General features: G+C 39.2%; 1 protein-coding gene across 7 annotated transcripts in view; it reads right to left on the bottom strand.

Moving 5' to 3' along the window:
• Positions 1-20,180, bottom strand: part of SETBP1 (SET binding protein 1) — a 264,561-nt gene that overhangs the window by 37,978 nt on the left and 206,403 nt on the right. The window contains exon 6 of one of the 7 annotated variants that reach the window (XR_011736563.1): positions 10,742-11,829. The exons of 5 other annotated variants lie outside the window; for them this stretch is intronic. Coding sequence is in view for 1 of the 2 variants with exons in the window: in XM_071802421.1 (XP_071658522.1) it covers positions 12,278-12,309 (32 nt within the window). In the remaining variant the exon portion in view is untranslated. Of the gene's footprint in view, positions 1-10,741; positions 11,830-11,856; positions 12,310-20,180 lie in introns of those variants that run through there. One more of the 7 variants, XM_071802421.1, reaches the window with a different exon arrangement.

Raw genomic sequence — 20,180 nt, 5'->3', positions numbered from 1 at the left:
GCCACTAGGGTTTTAAATAAAGACATCAGGGCTACATGTAGGCTGAGAAGGAAGGGGGATTAGAGAGACAACACATGCATAGCATCCTGACATATTTTATGTGACTGAGGACCAGAGTCTGTAATTTATCCAGCACAGTGTGGCAAATGCATCTGCCAGCTGACCTGGTCAGGAAACATTTGCGAAAGGTGGCTCAGGCACGTTGGAGGTGGCCGCATTGGCATCGGGCTGGTGGCACCAGTTCAGTCGGAGCCCTGAGTTGCGTGGGGTAAGAATGGCTACTGCTCTTCCCTCTAATAAAACGAGGGGCTCTTCCCTAGGAAAATAACTGGAGAAAAAGAAAAAAAAAAAAAAACATAAAGAAATCGCTGAAGACTTTGGTGAGGTTTTCTTGGCCATCTTTTTTTCATCCTTTTTTTGTGCAAGTCTTCAGAAGTTTGAATGGTTTTGAGAAAGATCAACTAAATCTGCACGAACTGCATGGAACAGGCAGGAAGGAAACGTTGTCTTAAGGCCTGTGCAAAAGGGGGAAAATATATATTTTAAAGAGCTATTTAGGTGCTTTTTTTATCCTCTGTTAGTCCATTAGGGATTCACTGAAGTTGGAGTGAGAAAAAGCATTTACTGCCCTCCAAAGAGAACTCAAAGAGAGAGGGCAGATGGTGTCTCCCACCAAATCAGAAGGTTTTTTGCTCCTGGAGTTGCAGGAGAATGCAGTTCCTTCTGCCTTCCAGTAAACGCAGATATAACTCCATCAAGCTGACAATAACGTGACACAGCCTGTGGTTGTGATATTATTGCAATTTATATACATCAAAAATGGACTGTCATGACAGCTGCAAACAGGCAATGTGATAGATGTGGATGTGAGAGCAGACAGGTGGATAAATGGCAGGGAGACAGAGTAACAAATAATATCCTCTAATCCGAAACTAGAAATGAAAAGCTGCAAGGGTGGTTTTGTCCTCACTTTGAGCTCTTCTCTCCTCCTGAAGCTCTTCCTGAGGAAGTCATCAGGTTTCTCATTTCCCACCACTAATGCAGGGGAAATCTACAATGACAACTGCTTAGGTAGTTGTCAATGTTATTCTCTGGAAACTATAAAATACTGAAAACTGTTTTCTTAACCATATGATTTCTGCTTTCAGGAGATACACAAAGAAGCAGGTCAGTACCAGAAAAAAGCCTGAGTCTACTGCAGATGGCCAGTTCCCTCAGTATCACCTATAGACTCAAAAACATTCCAACAAGTAGGTTACGGCACTCCAAGAAGGTCACAGCATCTCCATATCTTGGACCACAACGGTCTTAATACCAACCCTAGCTCATCAGAAATGCCCTCAGCACCCCAGGAACAGTTTAAGCCCAGCCATATGCAGCTCTCTGTGTGATCTTTCCACAAACAAGTGTTAATATTACACTGAGACACCATGTGTTCAGCAGACTCCCCATTCCTGGATGAACTGATCTTGAAGCTGTTAATTTTACAGATGCTGCTAAACCAGAAATTAAGTTATGAGAATCTCTAAACTTTAGCACAGCTGCATGCTTTTACCTAGTCTTTTCAAATATCTCCTCTCTTCTTAATGGACTAGTAGAGGGTTCAGGGACCAAACTCAAGTCGGGGTCTCAGCAGGATTTCAGCTTATTTTGTATATAAATGACTTAAATGATACAACATGGACTATTTTTTTTTTCTTTCACATAGTTTCTTTCCAGCCTACATCCTCTGGTCTGAGTGGTACACAGACTTTCCCGAACACTTTTGCTCTCACTTGAGAGTTTACTTACATGTGTTTAGAATATACTAATAGCTTTTGAGACAGAAAATGTAATCAAAACTGACCATAACCCATCGCAGCAAAAATCAAGTGTCTTTAGCTTAAATATTTGCTTCCCTGGAAAAGTTGGGAAAAAACAACCCTTTCGTTTTCAAGTTATTTATGGAGAAATGCCACCTACTACAGCACAAGGAAAGAGTAATAACACATCTAATATATTATCCCCCGTCCAGCACCTTATGTATAATTAACTGGAACATAAACAGCTGAAGTTAAAATGCCAGTGACAAACTTTGACTGCATGGCTGTGAGTTCAAATCACATTTCCATGTTTCAGAAGAGCTTTGAAGCAGTAAGGATTGATGCAATGCATTTTGTTACCCTGAAGAGGAGGGGAGAGAGAAGAAAATGACCCGTGATTACAACCTTGCAGTTGACTAGTGGTCAGAATCTTTAATATCTTAGGAAACCTCTTGATTTCAGTAAAGTTCTGGAGATTAAAGAATCAACAGATACATCAAAAGTGCAAGCCACCAGTTCATTAAACAGAAGTTGGGTTCATCCAGACTCTGGTTTCAAAGGTAAGCCGCTCTCTCACTGCTTAACAGCAAGTAGAGGCTCCTTTTTATTGGGAGACTAACACAACTTCATGATAGCACTAAACAGATACAACTGCCTTCTTATCTTATAGAAAAAAGACTGCCTGCTGAAATAACTACATTACTGGGTAGCTACTGTGTTTCTACAGAGCAGTAAACTCAAAGTTCAGATCAGTGCCACACCGATAATGAGTCAATAGCAGTCATATACGAGCACAGATAATCAGTAGAGCAGGTAGACAGATAACACTAAACTTTTATAGCCCTCTTCATTCGAATGTTGGGGAAACTGTAATGATTACAAAGAGCCACATTAACGGCTAAAGAAAAGAATGGGACATATCTGGCTGCTCTAGGGGTTTGGAAACTCTTTGTGGAGTTTCCCTCCTCCTGAAGCAAATTGTTCTGACCCTGTGTCTCAGTTTCCTTCCTGCAGTGGGATACTCCAAGGACAATGGTCTAGTAACACTTGGGTCCTCCCATAAGACCTTCCTCCAGGAGAAGCCCTGAGGAAGGCTCAGAAAAGCCATGTCCATACAGTAATGCTGACTACATCACCCTGAGATGCCAAGTGGGAGCTGGTGCTCCCAGACCAGCTGGTCCCTCCGTGGTACCCTGTTGGGTGCAGAGAAAAGCATCTCTGAATCACTGTCCCCCTATCTCAGTTAGCAAGGAGAAAACAGGGAGGAAAAATGTCCACCTAGCCTTCAACTTCTCCCATTTCAAAGCTTCTTAGTCACCCATCTGTGCTCATTCCCCCACAAATGCAGGGGAAACACAGTGATGGCATTACAGCATCTACCCAGAAAAATTGGAAATGTGTGTTTAATCCACCCTCAGCCTCAGGGGAACCCAAACCTACCACCTCCAAGAACTGTGCACAGAGTATGCAATGAGTTTTGTCTGTGCTCTTCCAGTGTTTGGAGATGGAGGATGGACCATCTAAGCTCTAAAGCTGTAGTGTTGCATTGAAAGGCTCTGAGAGCATCCTGCCAGTATGACCCATTTATCATCCAGGTGGGATAAACTTGCCTTGAAAGCAGCTCTTACAGACTCCTTCCCAGAGAGCAGAGTGAAACTCATCAGATTGAACACAGCTGCCTAGAAGTAGAAACACTGATTTCTGAGCAAGTCCCTTACCTGTAGCAGCAACTAATCATTACAGCCATCAGAGTTTGAGGAGTATCTTGACTCATCAGAAAGCAGATGCTTTTAGATGAATAACATCACTGCCTGCACTGAATGAGCTGCACTGACCCATTCCCCATCCACCCTTTCCACACCATGTTGTGCTGGTTGGGTCAGCGGTTCTGGGTCTGAGTCCACTCATACAACACAACATCCACCAGTCCCACATTTCAGGTGCTGCAACTGTCTATCGCTCACGTGTGGCAGCAGAAATACGGAATGCAAATGAATGAGCTGGAATCCTACATCCTTTTCACCTGCAACACAGCCCTATTAAATGTTGTACATGTCACTCTCCTTCCTCGCATTCGTGACAACTTCAAATCTCTGGCACTCAGCAGAGGACAACATTGTCTCTATTTCCCCACACCTGTTGCAACTGGTATTTGCCTCCCCATACACAGCAGAAAGGACAGCAGGGCTTGGAATGTGCCGCAGCAGCCTACAAAAACGTCTTTCTGCTCTAACCACGGCTGGCAGAGAATAAGAGTCTCATTCTCATCTCCACCGTGGCAGTGTAAAAAAAGGAGTAACTTCCTTGCAGCTAGGGCAATGAGATGAAAACAAGCCTGGGAGACAGAGGCTGACTGCTTGATTGATTTTTTGCATCGAAATTTAAGCTTTGAAATATTTTTTTAAATTTTTTTTTTTCTTTTCCCTTCATTTTTGGTTTTACCTGCTAAAGGGTAGTCTTTCCAGACTAAAATAATCATGATCATCATAAAAGGAGTCAAGATACTTCCCCCCCTAAATGAGTTCATTTTCTTATATTCCTCTCTTACAGTAGGAGGATTGAAACACGGCAGATAAAAGCTGGAAGCTGCGAACAGAGAGGTTAAAGCCACCCACACATTGTAATAACAACCAGTATTTTAAATCTGGCACTACCTTTGGAAACATTCATGGTCTTAAAACATAATTATAAAGATACAGGGGTGGGGGGACAGTGGGAAGAAAGACACACACACTGAAAAGAAGAAAAATGAGTGAAACAACTGTTTAATGTCTTTCTGTCATTAATACCAGAGTATTAAATAAAATCTCCCAGATGAGGAAAATGACTCTGTTGAGACAAAAACAAAATTCCACTGGACTGGCCCTGGTTTTTGCAAATAGCAATATGTGTATGCAAAGGAATTCCTTGTCCCTGAAAATGTTTACAACTTAGAAATAATTGAAATCAGAAGCCAATCCTTTCAACATTTTTTTTTTTTATTTGCATTTGTTTCTTTCCTTCTCTCATTCTTCATTTCTGAAGGTAAGACTCCCTTTTAACCCTTTCCAGCTCAGACCAAGACAAAAACCAAAATTACATTAGAGATGTGCCAGGTTTTCTGTCAGTAACTTCAGCATTAATAAACCTCTCTGCCTAGATAAGTTACAGAAGGAATGGATGGCAATTCCCTTCATTTTTATTATTTCATGGTTTTGAGACAAAGATCTTACAGCTTTTTACAGGTTTTAGTAAATCAGACCTCAAAGGAACTCCGAAAGAAAGGAAAGTACCAGCATTCCCCATCTGCAGTTGTTACAAGTACTTCTTTACAGATCATCATTGGAAAGTTGTATAAAAAAAAAGAAATCCCATTAGAAGAAAAAAAAAATTCCCAGTGACTCCTGGTTTGCTTTGTTTTCTGCAATACAAAGACTGGACAATCCAAATTCCCCTAATTTTCCCTCTCCCTTCCTGTGCACCATTGATTAAGTTGCCTCCAAGGACTAGAGAATACTGACTCCTTTGGCCTTCAGACTCCCATCAGGACATGGCAAGAAGTGCTCATGGGTAACAAAACCATTAGTGACCTTCTGCTGTGTTTTCAGTGGATCTGAGAGCAGGTCTCCCCAGTTAATTCTTTCTAGGGTCCACTCTTCTATTTTAAATACACAAAAACTGGACAGTCTTATTTGGGCATATTTGGGTTGCTCAGAAACAAGCTATCTATATGCTGAAATGAAGCAGTAGCTATTTTATTTTTCCTTAAACTTAGTTTCTTTAACTTTCTGTTTTTTAAACATTCATGTTTTCTATTGAAAGCACAAAATTAAACTTCCATTTTATTTTATTTATTACATTTTCAATCAGAAGGTATTTTATTTCCAGATAAACAAGCCTAATATGAAGAATGATACCTTTGACCTGCAGCAAGCCCTAGGAGATCTCCTGCAGGACCCAGTTGTTCCAGTTATTAAACTGTTCTACTATATTCTTAAGAAAAACTTGTCTATATTCTCTATATTCTTTTTTTTTTTTTTTAGAGGCATGCCACAGAAAATAGAACACTATATGTTTATTTGGATGTACACTGAAGCTTCGGGTTTGCACTAGGGGCATAGGGGAAGCCTATTGCAGCCATTTTCCTCTGTATAACTTCCACAGGTACTTGAAATTGGAAGGCAAACATGGGCAGCTGAAGATGTGTAATCCTATTTTTTCATCTAAAACATTTAATGTGACTCAAAGGGCAACATCCTCTGTGCTCCCCCATGCTCCTCAGAGAGTGGAGTTAGGAGAAGGCATTTTATCAGAGTGGTCCTTGGAGACCCCTCCCCTTGCATTGCTTCTCCCATATCCAGGAATCACCAGAGATTTTTACCAAAGATAGATTTTAACTCCCAGGAAAATGAAGTCCTTCAACTGACTGATCAGTTCCAAGTAGCACATCAATGTCCACATGCTGTTTCGCTGTCACACAAAACAGGACAATGGGATGTTGGCACCACTGGATTCAATTTCGTGAACAAGTACTTAAACAAGTCAGTGCTGTAGGTGTGATCATTTATAGACTAAGTTGTTCAGGTGAAAGACTACGTCTTCCATCATTGGTAGAGGACAGCTTTTCTAACAGCATGGATCCTTATACTCTCTGATGTACCCACACGAAAAACCCACAGGATGTGTATGTCATGCGTGTTGGTCGTTTTATCCATAACAAGGGAAAAAAAACCACTATTGATTTGTGGATAGCCTTCATCAAGATACCTATTGTGCCCTTGGTAAGTATCTCCACTTGGTGACTATTCCTCACAACTCAAGAAGAGATGTTTTATGTACTTTCAGAAATTTTAAATTGCACACTTTTTCAAAGTTTCATTATTAACTTGGGGCCTATTGTGGTCTTTTTCATAGTCCTCATTTAAACACTACTTCAAATGATAATAGCTATTTGAAGAAAACAATTTGTCTTGAAATGTAGAGAGGAAAAAGAGGCAATGGCACTTCTTTCTTCTGGATTTACGTGAGGATATTTCTTGCTTTGGCTGCAGTGGGAGTTACCAGTTACAACTGGACCCTGAAGCTCGACAACCCTGTCTGCAAGCTGCCCAGATAAAATCTTCATGGGCAGAAAGAAGGCATAGATAATACCTCAGGAGCGTGATCCTGCATCTGTGCGTGGCTTTTGAGCCAGACTCACAGTCCCAGGAAAAGCAGCTGGGGGCTGCTGGTGGGGTAAGAGATCTCTGACAACCTGCACACGTACCACCGGGAAGTCAAAGAAGATCCAACAGCCACAAAATATCTCAGATGTCAGAGTTACTGTGCCACTTTTGGGGTATTTTAATTAATCAGTCAATTAATTAGCCATCTTAAAGCAATGTCAGCTGGAGAGGGATAGCGTGTAAGCACAAACTAGACTGTGATTTGTTCCGGCTCCGTCTGGTTTCAGGGCATGTGAGATTTTCCAATAAGATCAGGTCATGCGTGTCTTTGTCCATGAAGATTGAGAGTGGCAGTACAGCAGCAAGGCAGCAGCCTATTTTAAAATCAGTGTGTGGCTGTGTCTCATAAGATTGTGCTAAAAACTGCTTAAGATGAGGTGAATGTGTAGGGAGAAGACAAAAAACGAGAGGTCTGTGGATTTCTCTCATCCATGCTGAACTGTATTCAATACTTGCTGATTGCCTACCTTTAAACTGCTACATACAACTAAATGGAAATGGCACATACCATCACATATGTTTTTAGCATCATTAAACATCATGTAGCAATTTCAGTCTGTTAAATAGGCCTAGGACCTGCAAAGATGCTGGTGTCTATATTGGTGCCCTCTTATGAAAATGAAATGATGCTAATGGTACCCAAAACAGCAGTGGAAAATGGATGCTGTTTTATGACACAGTCACCAACAGACAGGAATGACCTTCAGATGTAATAACTGTATATTTAACTACCTACATTTACCCAGATGCTTGCTCCAAATAACAATAGACATTAAGACTGGGCCAAAATGAGCTGAATTGCAAAAGTATCATATTTAGCATACAGTCTTGAGATGGATATATGACATTTCAGCCATATCTGATAATATCTGATTCAGGTCTCTGTGTAGCCTCTTAGATCTGCAAAAATCCCTATCTAATGTCCCTTTAGGTAGCATTTGCTGCTGAATAGTCTCTTACTGCCTCCAAAATGTGGTGCTAATTAACGTGAACGAAGTTACAATATGTGCTAAAGATTCCAGCTTTGTTACTTATTTAATGAGCTTCGTGGGATTTGAACATGAGACTCAAAGTAGCAGGGGAAACCTCATAATTAGTTTCCATTAGAAGAAGTTCCTACGCATTACAACTGTTTGATAAACTGCAGAGGGAAAAAGAACTACTAAACAGATACAAATCACTAGCTTTGTTTCATTTGTTATTATACTTATTTTCTTCTTAATTAGTGCTGATTGGCTTATGATCCTAATTAATGCAAAGGAATTTGGAATGGTATACAATGGTATGGCTCAGAAGATGCCAGAGTGTACAACTGCTAAATTATTGCTAATTGTTATTTACATGAGGACAGGAAGACTAAGTAATGTGCTGCCTAATTAGCATTAAAGATATGGTTTCCATTTCCAAATTAAACTAAGGCAAATGGAATAAAATCATTACAGTTACCAAAAAAAATCCTCGTCCTTCTCTCTGAAAGTCAATAGTTGCATTGCCAACATTTTTTTTAGAAAGAAACAACTCAAACTAGTCAAGTAATAGAAGACCTTCAAGAAAACGTAGACCCTTGATCCAAAGTGGATGCTGTTAAAACCTATTCAGCTGCCACTTCTGCTACATGTTTAACGCTATATCTGTTACAGGGTTATATTACTAGTAGCAAGCAGTGTGCCAGTCCTAATTAGGGAAGACTCTAATGATTTTAGCAGTTAGTACAGGTGTGCCCAACCTACAGAATTGCTCTGCTTCAGTGGTTATGAAGAGCTGGTGTCTTCGATTACTCCCTGCAGATCTACAAGGGAAAGTGTACAACCTTGAAACACCAGAAAGCTTGGACAAAATTCCTGAATCTTATCCTGGCTTGGCCACTGGCTCACTGGCTGGCCTCTATAGCCACTTCAACTCTGCTTCATCTTCCTCATGGGCAATGCAAGGCAAAAATACCTTTGATAAATCCATTTGCACTGAAAAAAGCACTTGTCAGCATAGCCTATTTACAGACCCATTTCAGAAGGTCTCTAGAAGAATTACTTAATTCTTTGAATACCTAAAATGCTACATAACTGTCATGGCAATTATCTCTGGTTTTATTTTTAAGCAGTCAATGCTGGAAACAAGATTAAAAGTCTCAACGTTAAGGTTTATGGAAAACTTGTTATGTGAGAAATGAAAACTCCAAGGCATCTAAAGAAAGCTCCAAATTATTTTTTTCTTTCTGTATATCAGTTTTGATTGGTCTCAAGCAACACTATGTGCAGTGGTTCTTGTAGGACTTCTGTTTACACTGCAGTTTCTGTAAAAAATAGACATTTTATAGCTTTTATGCTTTTTTGTTTGTTTGTTTCCTTTCCTGCTCTCCTGTACCTTGGTGCCAAGTGAACAACCAGAATGATCTAATGGGTCTTGTCTACCTCTAATTTCCATGATTGGATGAAAAACTACATTCTGCACACTTTTCAGCCTCACGTACAAACATTATTCTTGGCCACTGGTCTGTGTTTAAGGATGTCATTCACTTCTCAGGGTTTCTAAAGGTTACATTTTTATACTTACATAAGCATGCATATATTTGGTCTATAGTACATCTATGCCAATTTTATTTTTTCAAATAATCTGAATTAAAAAAAATCAACTCAATATGTCTTAAAGTCAGGGACACCATAGATTTTGGATGTTTTCTGAACAAATACTTGTGTACACATACACATTTATGTTATAAACCTGCAAGTGTACGTAACAGGATACTGCCTGTACTTGTCTGAGTTGCCTTGTTCCAATTTGCTTCAGGGCTCAGAGAGTTTGTGCTTCGCTGCCAGCAAGGGGCCTTTCATTTACCAGATCAATGCAGATAACTCAGCACAGCCCTGCAATATTGCTGAATGAAGATGATGCAGGCTTGTGCATGAAAAATAAACAGTTTTCTTCGAGAAAAGTGAGCACTGCAATCTGAGGAACACACATTTCTGTGACCAGCCTTCACTTAAGGCTCCAACCCAGCAGCATGGATTGAGTCCACTTGCACTTTGTTCTCACTTATGTGAAGTCCCCTTTTAAATTATAAAAGGCATTTTCCCCTGCTAGGGTTTAGCTTGCCCAGTCTACCAAAACAGGACTTGCTGGAAATGGGAACTCAACTTGCAGCCTTTACTGGTGCCACTTAACAGGCCTGAAGTTCACTCTGTGCTTAGACTTCTTGCCGAAGCCCAAAGATCATGGTGGTTGACACCACTGTCATGTGCATGGCTGAGGATACGTTTAGAAAGATGGCAGCTTATTGCCTACTGTGCCTTTCCCTGGGCCATCATCTCCCACTTCGACAATGCTTTCCCCAGATGGAGCATTCCAACATACTGCAGAATTTCATCATGTTGCGGTCCCCCAGAAATCAGGCCTTGGTTGTCTTCTACATATCCTCTCTGTCTCACCTCTCTGCTGGCATATTCATCCTGTTTAACCTCACTCAACTCTGGGTTTTTCCAGGTACAATGGCTGTTGCTCTACACCTTGCAATCATCCTCACAAACCTTCCTTGGCTTTGCTGTTGTGACAAGGACTCTCAGCGAGACTCTTTCCTGCTGCAAAATTTCACCAGCTTTCAACTCCCACCCAGCACATGTCTGTGCTTCAGCAGACCTCTGTACCCCCACCAAAGCCTCAAGGTCTTGCAAGAAGAGCACTGCGAGAGACATGCAATCACGTTGAAGATGGATTTATCAGTGAGACTCAACTTCAGCTTACCAGGACAACACTGGGGAAACGGGAACAGCACTGGAGATTCCTGAGCCCCAGATGAAGCAGGGTATCCCCAGCAACGTGTCTTCCAGCACAGTATCCTGGCACACCCGCTGTACCTTGGTATGATTCTGCACCTTGTCTCCTTCCAAAGACCACGGCAGAGACACAACGAGAGGTGGCATCAAGGTTCCATGCCTTGCCAGTGCCACAGGTGAGATCCAGCACATTTTCAATTCCCATTTAATTGGCATCTTGGCCTGCCTACTGAACAACGGTGTTTTTTCTCAATGGATTTTGCCAAGTTCAAAGTTTTTATTGTCTGGCTTAAAGCACAATGTAGCTGCAAGTGAAATTGATGGTTGTTGCATTATTCAGTTAATCTGGAGCAAGAACAGGTATATATATATATTTACCCAGGACCTGATACTAGCACCTACCACAGGAGCACCTGAGAGGCAGAAGAGTTTCATGCTTGTTAGCTTTAGTTCAGTCAATTGACCGACATTCAGTAGTAGAACAGAAAGAAAAACACTTTATGTTCTTCATTTATGAGCTGGAGAGAAAAAAAAAAGCCTCGGGAACAATGTAGATTAAAGGAGACATTCAAATTTGGAGGATATTTCCTGAGCATTAGAAGAAATGTAGAGAAGGTCACGTTCAAGAACTCCTTGAATATATATCATTCAAATCATCTGTACCTCTCCAATGACACACTGACAACATTAATAAAAATCAGAGGCTATGAACTAAAATCAGAGTCTGCCTCAAACTTAAAAATTTTCAATTCACAGAGCACTGCATGCGAATAGCTCACTGGACTTGATGCCTTAAGCTAAAAATCATCTTCATATTCCTCCTCCCAGACTGCTGCAGTTATCATAAAGTTGTTCCCATCCAATGGCTACAAAGCAGCCTCTGGAAAATGAAAATATTGCCATTCCTGTCGCTAGTGGAGATGATCCTGTTACAAGAATTGCATGACACAGGCACTAATTCTTTGAACTATTTTCTCAGACCTTGAAGTAAGGGTTGAGGCAGGCTGGCTGTAGAGCAATATGGATGCTTGCCCTGGTATGGATTTACTGTCCTTGCTGAAAAGAAAAAAAATAAAAAGACTCATTTTTTTAAGAATAATGCATCCAGTGCTTTTCTTCTCATCATTAAGCTCAATTACCTGTTCACTAAACACACATGAGAGGTTTAGAGGGGGGCCACTTGAGTTTGCGTTTAGGAATTTGTCTTGGATAGACTTGTAAACAGACTAAACCACCACTTATATTTTATCAAACACTGTGATTTTAAAAACAGTCATCATGAAAGCACTCAGTTTCTCCCAGTTTTCCTTCTTTTTTTATCAGGGTTTGTTGACCTTGTGTGTAGCAAGGTTTGAGGACTCACTTCACCATCCTGAAGTGTGTGACCGACTCAGCATAGTTTGTTTTTTTCTGGTAAATAAAGGGAAGATCTGAATTCAAGACTCCAGACCTGCATGGTACAAGTGACTTTGTTTTCCACATGATCAGCTCTGAGTGAGGTCATTCAGTCTTGGCAAAGTGTAGAAGCAGAAGAACCTGCAATAAGAGGTAGATTTCTAACAGTGGAGATTTATGAGAAGAAGGGTAAACCCTCCACTTTTATACCTTGGCAGACTACCTCCTCCCATTCAATATCAAGCTAAGAAGGTTCATTTAAATAGAAAACATGAGTCACTCTATAGAACAAGAGGAAATGGCCACAAGTTGTGCCAGTGGAGGTTTAGATTGGATATTAGGAAAAAAAAATCTTAATGGAAAGGGTTGTCAGGCATTGGAACAGGTTGCCCAGGGCAGTGGAGGAGTCACCATCCCTGGAGGGGTTTAAAAGGCATTTAGATGAGGTTCTCAGGGACATGGTTTAGTGCTAGAGTTGGGTTATGGTTGGACTTGATGATTCTGACGGTCTCTTCCAACCAAAATGGTTCTGTGATCCTATGATTCTAACCTGTGCTGGAGTATTTAGGTGGTGGGTTTGGTTTGTGCTTTGCAGCAGGTCATCACGGATGATCCTAAAAACCTCTTCAATCTGTAAACCTCAGATCCAGATTCTCTGAGGACAGTCTCAGCACCAGATGCTCAGTTTGATGCCTTCTCATAAATAACATTGAGGTTAAGTGAAAGTCACATGTGCAGACACCAAATCAGAAACCAAACAGTGAAATAAACACCAGGTACTTGATCAATAGTAATCATTAATATATATATTCTCTGATAGGGACCTGGACGAGCTGTGACCAAGTCTGTACAGAAAGATATTAACATTAACACCATTCCACCTTTCAGGAAACACAGTAAAACCCACAGTGGAAAGGCACAAGCTAAGAATCACTTGACTGGAAACAAAATGATTGCAGAGCAGCATCTGCATACCCATTTTCTAGGCAAAAAAGAAACATATATTCTGGAGAAAGTATCACTGATAAGAGCATCCGTCACCCCATGAGTGAAAGAAATGTACTGACTTGGTCCTAGCACATGATGTGAAACAGTAAGGTATCTAGGAGGAAGGCTGCAGCAATGAAATAATATCTACCACACATGCAGAGAGGTGATGTATTTAAGAACCACAGAAAAAAAAAGAATAGGTAGAAATATGAAGAATGCATGTTACTCTTGACTCATAATGCACAAGAACCTCAAAGAGTTACGAAGGAAAAGTCCTACCACAGAACAAAGTCTTGTTTTATTACCACAATTATTGATCCAATGAGTGTTTTTTTTAAAAGCAGCACATGGCCATTTTCCTCATCTTTTGCTGGTAACCAGATCTCCCTCCTCCTTCTTACCCTTACTGGTTTACTGTTATTGACTTTAAATTAAGTCAGCAAAAAGATGGCATTTTTTTTCAGCCTAACTGGTTAAATGTTGAAGCAGAAAATGAACGGTGTCAAATCATATCCTCAAAGCTGATTAAAAGTAATCCTGCAGATGCTAAATATGGATTACCACAGCAATTACTGAAAATTCAAAACCTTGCTAAAAAGGCATTCTAATGGAGCTCTGCAGCACACTACTTAAAGGCAGTTTACTTTTTAAAAACAATTTGGAGTATAATGTGTGGAAATGTGGTCTTATACAAGCTTCATCCAGTTCTGAATACAAAATTGTTTGTGGCTATTGAGATCTCTCTCCTGGTATCTGACACCACCACAAACAGTGTTTTGGCTATCTCTGTCAACTATTTGACCGAATTTGACCCACATTATGTCCTTGTTATATCTCTTTTATGGTTTAAAAAGGTTTGAAATCTATTTAATTCCTAATTTAAAACCATTTCATACTATATATCACTCTAGGGCAAAGAACTTTATTGCATCAAGGTCTGTATGTTTAAGTCTGCCTACTACACAGACTTTATTTACCACTGTTACAACCTGTCACCAGAGATAATATAATGAGCAAGAATCTGACAGTTTTAACCCACAGCATCTAAATAATATATGTGAACACAGCAATTATGAAAAGCTTTCCATATCCCTTCTTTAACGCAGATTTAGCATTGTTTTCAGTGATGGTTAGATATGTGCTGAGCTTCAGCAAATTCTTACATTGACAACTCTGCTACAACTATCATTCTCACCAAACAACAGTGGTCAAAGTTGCCTTTTCCATGTCTGAGCTCAGATGGAAAGAGAACATAGTCTCCCAGCTTCAGAAATGTAGAAAAAACAGTTTGGGAATGGATAAGTGCTGCTCTGTATTTTGCTGACCGTTCTGGCAACACAACTCTGTTGACAACAGCGGAGAACTATGAATATAACTACAGTAGGTTGTTGTTGTCTCACTGAAGTTCATTTTTTCAAGACTGAAGATTTGTGTTTTTCTCTTTCTTTTTCTGATAATAAAAAAATGAATAATTGTGACTTAACTCTATTTTGTTTAAGTGGATAAAGTTCTTAAAGATTTTACTCAATATATAAGGAGATTTTATAGTTGTAGCCTGTTTTTCTTATCATCTCCACTTAACCTGAAGAAATAATAAAAATTAATATGAATAATCCATGCATGAAAAAAACAGTGTTTTGGTTCACCTTGCAGCATTCCTAGGTAAAAGTATGAGAGGAGGGAAGAACAGAGATTAAATAATTTGATCTAAAGTTTGATTAAGGTTAATACATTCTGTCCTTCCTTCTCCTAGTGACTTGAAGGCAAATGGGATACATTTGCAAGTTTTGAAATCAGATGACTTCATCGTTTTCCATTCCCTGATAAAGGAAATGTTACTCTACATATGGGGGAAACTGATTACGAAGGTACAAATACTTTGCCCTTATCTAGCATCAGTCCATGGATGTCATACTGAAACGTGATCCCTCTACATAAGTCTGATAATATCAAAGCAAACAAGAAAGCAGTATGTTTCAGCTGATAAAACCATCCTTCCTGTAACAACAAATGAATTTCATGAATCATATACTTAAAAAAAAAAAAAGAAAAAAAGAAAAAAAAGCTAGCCTAAGGTATTTCTCTTTTCTCTTCACACTTTCTGCACTCTCCTAGTGCCCACTGGTTGCAATTACATGCTCCCAGTGGATCAGGTTGCTGATAGTACCAGTCCCACCAGCAACTAGCTCTTTGCTGCCTTTCACCAGCTCAGGTTCCCAAGGAGATAGGTCACTAATGAGAACTTGCAATACAGGCTCTAGAGAGGGAAGACCCGAAATTGCCCTCCTTAAGTAGGACCTGTTTTTCTTTCTACACTCTTCCAAAAGCACTAATCGATTTGAGACCTGAGGACTTATTTTCACCTCCCACTCTTTTCAGTCTGTGCTCAGTCTCCTCTACACAGAAGATGCAAAGCTAATGAAGTTAAAAAGTTAACTCAGATTTTTTCCAGCCTGGCAATGTATTGCTCAAAAGAGTTATCTTTTGTGTGTGCGCCTGTTGAGGGAAGAGGAAAGGCTTTTAATTATATCTGAAAAGGATTATCCCCATTGCTACAGAAGGGCTCTTGACACTTTTTGAAGACTAGGTATCTTCTGTTGCACTAGCAATGAAGTGTCTATGACACAAACAGAGCATGTTGCCTTTCCTAGTTGGTAAAATGACCCATGCTGCTAATGGCAAAGCCCTCAAAGCTTTCTGTTTAGCAGGATCCTACAGAAATACAGATCAATAGCTCCAATTTGATTCTCACCAGTCTGTAAAAACAGTATCATTCATATGTCTGCTGTCAACACAATCGTTATCTCTGATCCAAACAATTTGTTTGTTATTTGTTCAGAAAAAAAAAAGCCTCTGAACATTCAGATTAATCTGAAAAAGCTACTCTTTCAAACTACTCTGCCTCTACTGTGCTTCATAATATTTTTGCCCTCTCTTCTATGCAGTTATCACACAGAAATACGATTACTTGTTATTCTCTTCTAAAAAAAAAATGAAGAGAATTTGAATGATTCCTTCTACTAATACTGATTTTAAATAGTAGATAGATTTTAGTATTGGATACAGGTACTACTTCTGAATGGTAAGAGCACTTTACGATGCAGGAGATTATACTAGGACACTGTAAGGTGTTTAAGGAGAAAAAACGTCGAAAGAATGATGTAAGTTTTGATTTGCAGGGAAACATTGAATTACTTAAGACCAAGTAAGTGATGACTAAAAGTAGACATGATAACAATCTTCAGGTGTTTGACGGAGACAAACATAAAGAGGAAGGGTTTTTCCTAAGGTCATCCAAAAGATAAAAGTAGCAGCAATGCTAGATGGACAAGATAAATTAATAGGTTTTCTCCTCCTCTAAATAATATGATTCTATTACATTAAAACAGAGAAGCTACAGAGAAATACTGAATCAATTTCTAATCCAGACCTTGTCTGACAGATTAAACAGCATAGTAGATTGTAATTTCTTCTTTTGTAGTCAAATGTTAATGAGATTCTTTGCAGCTGTTGGCATATCCTTCCAAGTTGGTTGATGAGCGTAATGACAATATGAGCTGATTCAAGAATAGAAAAAAACTTCCTTATGAAGGATAATGGCACATTTGAAACACAGGCTGGTCCCACCGAAATACAAAGCCCACTAGCATGCAGTACCTCTGTTGCATATTTTATACCATGTGCACGTGGCTTTGCTGCACTGACAGGCTCCCAATAATCTATGAATTGCATCTCCTCCACCAACACAGCTATCAAGCATTAAAACAAAACAAAACAAAAGCAAAACTCAAACCAAACCAACAACAAAAAAAGAAAAATTCGAAGCTAGTAAATTTTTTCCTGTCTTTTTCGACTACTTATAAGACATAGTCAAGTTAATCGACATTTCTGAACTTTCCTCACACATCTGTAAAATAAGAAAACACTACAACATTTGTTAGCTTATTGTTGGCAAAACCTCAGAGTGTCCTTGGCTAAATATTACTGAGTTGAAAAATATTATGCCACTATATCAGTGTCAGTTCCATTCATTTCCCGGCATTTTGTAATTTTCTTGGTTCTTTAGCCAAGTAATACACCGGAGATAGAGGTCTCTGTCCAATTATCTTGTTCTAGAATTGTCTAGAAAACAGCTCTTTCAGATGTAATTTTGTCTCAATTATGTTAAAGGTAAGAATTAAAGTTCAGATTAGAAACAAAACAATTAATTTATTTTTTATAAATTTATTATAAAATGATAAAATACTAAGCATGGGATTAAAATTCAATTTTGTGTTCCTTCTTTTAGACTAAATTACCTGAAATCACTATTAGAACATATAATTCACCCACCTAAATCTTAGGACCAGAATTTTGGCATGTAACTTTCCACTGCAACGAATGAAACTTCATGCTTAAGTGCTCTGCTTGGCTTTGAAAACGTCACCTTTTATTTAAAAACCTTGAACAGTGTCTACATAACAGACTGAAACAACATTAGCTGTAACTCTAAATTTAGAATAAATGGTATATATATTGAAGATTGAGGCATGACTTTAAAAACATGTCCTACTCTGTGCTCGTGAATAGCCATGGATACAAATCAGGGCAGGTAAGGGAGCTGGTGTCACCTTCAAATCAATGAAATAGATACCCAGTTGTCGTAATTTCCATTTGCAGTTTATTTTGCCAGCAGTTAGTTCTGGGGGTAATGCCTAAAAAACATTCTTAAGAGGGTGAGTACTGAAGCAGTTACATTTCTTTCCATAAGTCTGATGTTTTGTCCTTTTAAAATAATGAAATTAGACCTCAGATCTGAAAAATGATCCTGTAGTGGAAGGAGAATGGAATATATGATCTAATAAGTTCTATGACTCTTACTTATGATCTGATTGCCAGGCAAATATAAATCCTTCTTTTAAATCAAATCCAATCTTTTTCATTAGATCAAAAAATTACTTGAAATGTGACTCTTCAAGAGGAACAAAATTTTATTTTTGCACTTTGCTGATACAGCCTCTGCTTGAGCACTGTTCTTGTGATAACCACATAAAACATTCCTGCTCAAAGGTTCTGTTATTGTCAAGGAGATGAATTATAAAACAACTTTATATTGTGCAATCTGCAGATTTTATTGACAAAGGTGTCAAGAGCAGAAGAACTGGGAGTCTCTCTGCTTGTCATGGGATAAATAAGAGGATCTTCAGAGCTCTTAGTTTTATTCAATTTTTTTAGATACAAGTTGACTGTGAGCATTGATTCGATGCGAGACCGGATATGGATTTTTAGGTAGGTACATACACAGTGGGAAGTAATAGATGGCTCTAAGGTGAGTACAAGACTGCAATTCATTCAGGAAGCTGCAGAGATCATGCAAGTCCAGCTGTGTAAGCATGCTGGATCAAAAGCAGACAGGTCTGATCCTCCAACAGAAGTATTTTCTCCTTCCACTCCAACAACTAAATATTGCTTGATCACTTCTCCCATGAAGGGACAATACGACAGGTCATATTTCTCTGCTAGAAAATCTCCATTCATACCTCCTAATTCTTTAAAATTTAGTTTCCCACACATGTGCTCAACAAGCAGTAGCTGAATCACAAAGTTCCAGATAATTTGCTGGCTACGACATGTCGAAGCATGAGGCTAACACAATGCTCTCTAACTGTCTGGTTTCTGCTACGACACAATGTCTTTTCCTCATTCAGTCTGCCACTTCCCTGGAGACAGGGTCATTGACTTCATATCTGTCTAAAAAGCACTAGTTTGCTGAGGGCACCCTGCAAAGCAGGTGCAGTTAATGTGAATGTCCAAGTAAAAAACATGATCCAAAGCTCTCATCCCACATTATAATGAATAAATCTAGTCCTGAACACTCTTATTGCCTTCAGGCAGAAATACCCTTGGGAGTCATCCCATTGGAAGTCCAAACCCGGTACACGTTTCTCTAGGTAAGTGAAAATAAACGTAAAAGTCGGTGGCAACACATTGCTAAGATGGTGGCTGAATGAGAAGAAGATCAAACTCTAAAAGCTGATTCAAGATCTTTTGCTGAAAGAATAGTATTTTAGGAACAGTGGAAGCTCCCCCTGCATTTCTCTGCTAACTGAGCTTATGAAGTATTTCTGCTGGGTAAGTGCAACAGTGCTGTTGCGAAGATGGATGGAGCCTAGTGCAGAAGATGAGGAAAGAGCTAAGGGAGGGTGGAATTACTCTCAGATTCCAGTCATCTAAAATTTATATATCTAATCTTAACCAGTCAGCTGGTCTGCATCTGTGAAGACAGGTAACTGTCAGGTTGATTCAAATCTTTGGTCATATCTCCAACAGGATCTTAACTGCAAACCAACTCATTTCAGGCTGAAAATCCATTACCTTGCAATTTTCAGTATCAAGCTGGATGGGATTTGGTCTGAAATCTCTGGAATAAGGGATTCCCACCTTAGGCTTTTGAGCCATGTAGGCACGATGTGTTGTATGTGTTATCAAACTTTGACATTTCGTAACCCATGCAAGATAGTTCCAACTTATCCCTTGTTGCTTGGCATACAGTTGAAGTCATTAAAAATGGAAATGCTCTGAAGCTTTTTGCTGGTAATGGTACTTGAAACATAAAAGCCCTCCTTTATTCTTGTTAGAAATCTCTGGATTTACACTAGTATAAATTACTTGTTCAGCACTAGCGGAATTTTTGGCTTAATATAACACTGGGAAAAGAACAACATATTCAGGATTTTTTTTTTTTTTCTTAGAAATTGTTTTCATTCAGCCAGATTTCCAGCTAATTCTATTTGTTTTTCAATTCCCAGTGATTATGAGAAACCTGTAGTGTTCTGATCTTTCAAACATTCTTCACAAAATACTCCAAGGTCTTTATCTTACAGATAAGTCTGTTCTTCTGTTTTATTGTTTGTTCAGGCAGTTGTTCTGAACTAAGAGTTCAAACACTGTGTTTCTCGTCACTAGTGTAAGCTGAAAAGGAAAAGGCAACTATTACTTTTCCTTACTGAGGCGAACTGTCTCAATAAAAAGCTAAAAGAGAA

The sequence above is a fragment of the Patagioenas fasciata genome, chromosome Z (genome assembly GCF_037038585.1).
Source record: "Patagioenas fasciata isolate bPatFas1 chromosome Z, bPatFas1.hap1, whole genome shotgun sequence".
NCBI lineage: Eukaryota > Metazoa > Chordata > Aves > Columbiformes > Columbidae > Patagioenas > Patagioenas fasciata.
The sequence above is the reverse complement of the archived record's forward strand: the minus strand, read 5'-3'. Positions and strand labels throughout refer to the sequence as shown.